Genomic DNA, 2589 nt, shown 5'->3' on the forward strand with positions numbered 1-2589 from the left:
GTACTTTCGAAACATAGTCTCCTAGGTTGTCAAGTGATGGTACCGCCTAGTGTCAGTGCTGTAGGCGGTGGTACCGCCCAACACAGGCAGTGAGACCACCAAGACCCGGGAAACCCAAGATGTAGGTCACGATGATTCAACTACTATAAATCTGGTTTATATTTACTTTAAGCTTTTCATTTTTATTGTAAACTGATTTCTTCCTTTCACTATGCTTACGAATGTATTTTCAAATTAATATCTTTATATGTTTTCATTGAACAACAATTTCTAAATTGATAAATTTTTATATAAGTACTAATTCACCCTCCCCTCTTAGTGTCGTTACAGTCCTAACAGAATAAACATCTACAGTTTACTTATAATAACAACTATCACTCAGAAATCTAAATAGCCTCTTTTGAAGCATTGTATGGAAGAAGATGTCGATCTTTAGTAAATTAGGACGATACGAGAGAAAGAAAATTGCTAGGCCATCAAATGATTCAAAGAGATAAATCATTCAATTGATTTGTAAAAGATTGCTAATAGCTCAAAGTGAGTTATGTTGATCGATGAAGATAAGATTTTAAATTTAAAATAGGTGATCATGTTTTAAAAGTGTCATCAACAAAAAGGGTCATGAGATTTGAAAAGAAAAAAAAAAAAGCTCTTCTTCTTCTTCAAAAAAAAAAGTTCAATCGCTTACCAAGTTACTTTGTTGCCAACACTGTCAAACATACACTCAATATTTCTGAAATATATTTCAGATTTCCTATATATGTTATCTTATCAATCTCTTCAATTAACTAGAGAGGATGCTACTTATATTGAACAATCAATATAAATTCTACAATAAAATATACATAACCTAAGAACAAAGACAATACCTCTGGTAAAAGTTACACTGGCAACGCCACACTCCTGACGAGATAATATGGAGGCCAGTTAGAGCAAAAATATCCACATTAGTTTATGGATGTAATATCTTCAATTTGGAGACCAAATTGTAAAGGAGGGGAGAAGATATAATATCTAATTTTGTAAAGAGATTTATATGTAGTTATAGGTTTCGTAAAGTAGATGTGTGCATGGACATCTGGCACCCTGTTGCATTCTCGCACAAAATCTCATGTAATGCACACCTCGTAAAGTAGATGTCTAGTAAACTCTACCTATCAAGGTTTGCTGGACCATCACGTCCGTCGAAACATATCAGATGAATAAAATTCAGTTTTTGATCACTTTGATCCTTAATTCTCAGTGTTGAGAACGTGAGAGATGGGTAGATCAGTCACAGCCACTCTTCGACTGCGGCTGAAGGAAGACTTTGACCATTATAAAACCTTTCCAACGCGTCTTTTGCAGAAATTTGCGGCCTTGCTTGTCCAGTCAGCATGGAAAAAAACACCAAGCTCGGAAGTCTCCTCTGCCAACTGCCCACAGACGATGACAGTGAGAGAAGAAGACATAAAGAGTTCTTCTGTTTATATATCGAATGTTTCTCTCAGCTCCTGTCTGTATGTATGATCATGGAGAATGGAGCGCCACGGCCTCTAACCCTTTTCTTCATGTTTCTGTTCATGGGAATCATCCATTCTGCCGCGGCAGCAGGCGACTCCAGCGCTCGTTGCAAAGGGAATGAAAGGGCAGCTCTTCTCAAGCTCAAGCAAGGCCTGATCGATCCCAGCGGCCGGCTGTCTTCCTGGGCGGGTGACGACTGCTGCAGATGGCGAGGCGTTCGCTGCAGCAACCGCACCGGCCATGTCATCCAGCTCCGACTGCGCAACCCCTCACCCTCACCTGACGACGACGACAACTTCTTGTCCGGGGAGATCAGTCCTTCTCTGCCCGAGCTGAAGCACTTGAGCTACCTGGACTTGAGCAGAAACAGATTCGATGGAGCAAGCATCCCACGCTTCATCGGCTCGCTGACGAGCTTGCGGTACCTGAACCTCTCCGACGCAACCTTCGGCGGCACGATTCTACATCAGCTCGGCAACCTTTCTCGCCTGCAGTACCTTGATCTCCACTGGCTCTCCTTCCCTCCTCGTCCTCTCGTCGTCGATAACTTCCACCGGATCTCTCGTCTCTCCTCCTTGAGGTACCTCGACATGTCCGCCATTAACATTTCGGCAGCAGGCGATTTGTTCGACGAAGTAACCAAGCTCCCGAAGTTGTCAGTGCTGCGCCTTTTCAATTGCCAGCTACTTCGCCTTCCTAATACTCTTCCTCCATCTGCTAACTTCACATCATTTACAACCCTGGATCTTAGCTCAAATTATTTGGGTCCTCTACTCCTGGTAGAACGAGAGAACGAAGAATGAAATTATAAGGATAAAACAAAAAGGTACACTTCAAGTAGTATCATGTGAAGTCTATTTATACATAGTGAAAGAAGATATTTCTTTAACTGAGCAGAGAGATTTTCTCATGCAGTTGAGGAAATCTCATCTGCTATGCAGTTGAGAATATCTCTCTTTTATCAGAGAAAATCTCTCTGTTATTATGCCCCCGCAAGATCGAGCTCCTATCAAGGATACCGATCTTGGATCGATGAAACAAAAATAGTTTGCGGGCTAGAGGCTTCGTGAGTGAGTCTGCAAGTTG

At 41.6% G+C, this 2589-nt stretch overlaps 1 protein-coding gene across 1 annotated transcript; it reads left to right on the forward strand.

Moving 5' to 3' along the window:
* Positions 1 to 1562: 1562 nt before the first annotated feature.
* On the forward strand, positions 1563 to 2306 carry LOC135642899 (receptor-like protein EIX1). Its single transcript, XM_065159379.1, has one exon. It carries the CDS (start codon positions 1563 to 1565, stop codon positions 2304 to 2306), a length of 744 nt encoding a protein of 247 aa, XP_065015451.1.
* The last annotated feature ends 283 nt before the right edge of the window (positions 2307 to 2589 follow it).

Source organism: Musa acuminata, chromosome BXJ3-7, assembly GCF_036884655.1.
Source record: "Musa acuminata AAA Group cultivar baxijiao chromosome BXJ3-7, Cavendish_Baxijiao_AAA, whole genome shotgun sequence".
Classification (NCBI taxonomy): Eukaryota; Viridiplantae; Streptophyta; class Magnoliopsida; order Zingiberales; family Musaceae; genus Musa; species Musa acuminata.